Raw genomic sequence first — 1892 nt, 5'->3', positions numbered from 1 at the left:
TAGGCTAAAGACCAGGAGCCATTTCTGCTGCTAGCGCTAGGCTAACATGTTAGCTTTGGGTTGTATGTACCCAGAATGCCCTGCGCTGTAGTCCACTTCCTGCTTTTGGAGCGGTCTCTCCGGTCCACTTGGTGTTCACATTCAAACCGAACCCAGACCGAGGTTTGGAGGAGCAGAGGTCAGAGGTCAATTAGAGGTCACACCTCACCAAAGGAACAGGACTGGAATTGGATTAGAGCAAACTGGACCAAACTGTGGTTCGTGAAAGGACCGCCGGATCAATCCCCAGGGTCATTCATTCATTCATTCATTGAACAGGAGAACCGCTGCGTGTTTCAGCATGAACAGCTTTTATTTTCAGACAGAACACGGTTAGCAGAGGAAACTGAACATTTCTGTTGTACAACTGAAGCTCCAGAGACCAAACAGAGAAAGTCTCCAGGCTTCACGTCACCAGGAGCCGCAAACACAAAAGTCACATGATCAACTAACCCGGAGAATACAAAAAACATCATCTATACACAACCGTGGCGACCGTCATCCTTCATCAGCATCGCTCTCTCGTTCCCGAAAGCAGAAGGCAGGTGATGTGAAAACTGTTATTCTGCAGTGACTTCATGTGTAGAGCCTGGAGTCCCTCAGGGCCGAGTGATCGGACCGTTTTATTCCCAGGTTACAAACGAACGAACAAAGCAGTGGAACCGAAATAAAACCCAGTTTTTTTTAAGTTAACCAGGTGGACAGACTTCCGAAAGCGGCGCTGAGTTTTAGTTGGGATGAAAGGAAGGAGAGCGATTGATTCTGAACTGATGAATTCAGTTCTTTAAATGCCTCAAAACTTCAGTTTCTACACACTAAAGCAACAAAATGCTCCCGGCTACCGATTAATGCAGTGGTGTCAAACTCGTTTTTATTTTGGGCCGAATCAAAAATCTGAACGTTCTTAAAGGGCCGGTTGCACCAGAATCTATTGATAAAACCAATAAAACTGTTAAAATATCAATAAATAGCTGTTCCTCTGGGATTTGTGATTATTTTAGTGTTTATTTTTGCAATCAAAATGACAGATTTTGTGGTGAATATTAAGAAATATTTGTAATCATTATTTTTTTTTTACAATATTTACGCTAATGTATGATGTCAAATGTGACCATCACTCGTCATATCGGTTACGGATTCAACGTTTTTGACCAATTTTGAGAAAATTAGCAGTAAAATCAGGGAAAAATGTGGAAATTGGTTGATTTTTGTGTGATTTTTTGCAGATTTGTGAAAAACTGGAAGGACTTATTGATGTAATTTGGAGTCCAGAGGGCCACATAAAAAGCTGCGGCGGGCCAGATTTGGCCCCCGGGCCTTGAGTTTGACACCTGTGGTTTAATGTGACGAGCACAGAGGTTCCAGTCAGCAGTCCAGACATTTCAGGTCAGTGCAGATTATTCATAGCCATCCAGGGTTTTCACTACGACAGTAACCGACGGCAACATGGGGGACAAAATTAAATAGAAATACAGTTTAATGTGACCTTCATCAGTGATGATGGGCGTGGAGGAAACCAGCTTCATCATTCATAAATAATCAGAAAGATCCTTCAGATTGCTGACCCCAGAGGTCAGGGGTCAGAGGGCGCGCTGGTCAGTAGCATGCGTGGCGGGAGGGGAGCTGCAGCCGAGACGCTAGACGTCGTCAAATATCCGATTCCGAGACGAAGACATGGAGAGATAACGTCCACCTGCAGGCCTGGAGAGACGGAGAGACGGAGAGACGGAGAGACGGAGAGACGGAGAGACGGAGAGACAGAGAGACAGAGAGACGGAGAGACGGAGAGACAGAGAGACAGAGAGACAGAGAGACGGAGAGATGGAGAGACGGAGAATACTGAATTATTACAA

At 45.0% G+C, this 1892-nt stretch overlaps 1 protein-coding gene across 1 annotated transcript in view; it reads right to left on the bottom strand.

Annotated features, from left to right (window-relative positions):
* Positions 1-1498: 1498 nt before the first annotated feature.
* Positions 1499-1892, bottom strand: part of lmbrd2b (LMBR1 domain containing 2b) — a 13378-nt gene continuing 12984 nt past the window's right edge. The window contains 1 exon segment of the mRNA XM_017307771.1: positions 1499-1740. Within this exon segment, the coding sequence (XP_017163260.1) occupies positions 1677-1740 (64 nt within the window). The 3' untranslated portion in view covers positions 1499-1676.

The sequence above is a fragment of the Poecilia reticulata genome, linkage group LG12, assembly GCF_000633615.1.
Source record: "Poecilia reticulata strain Guanapo linkage group LG12, Guppy_female_1.0+MT, whole genome shotgun sequence".
In the NCBI taxonomy this organism is placed as follows: Eukaryota; Metazoa; Chordata; class Actinopteri; order Cyprinodontiformes; family Poeciliidae; genus Poecilia; species Poecilia reticulata.
The sequence above is the reverse complement of the archived record's forward strand: the minus strand, read 5'-3'. Positions and strand labels throughout refer to the sequence as shown.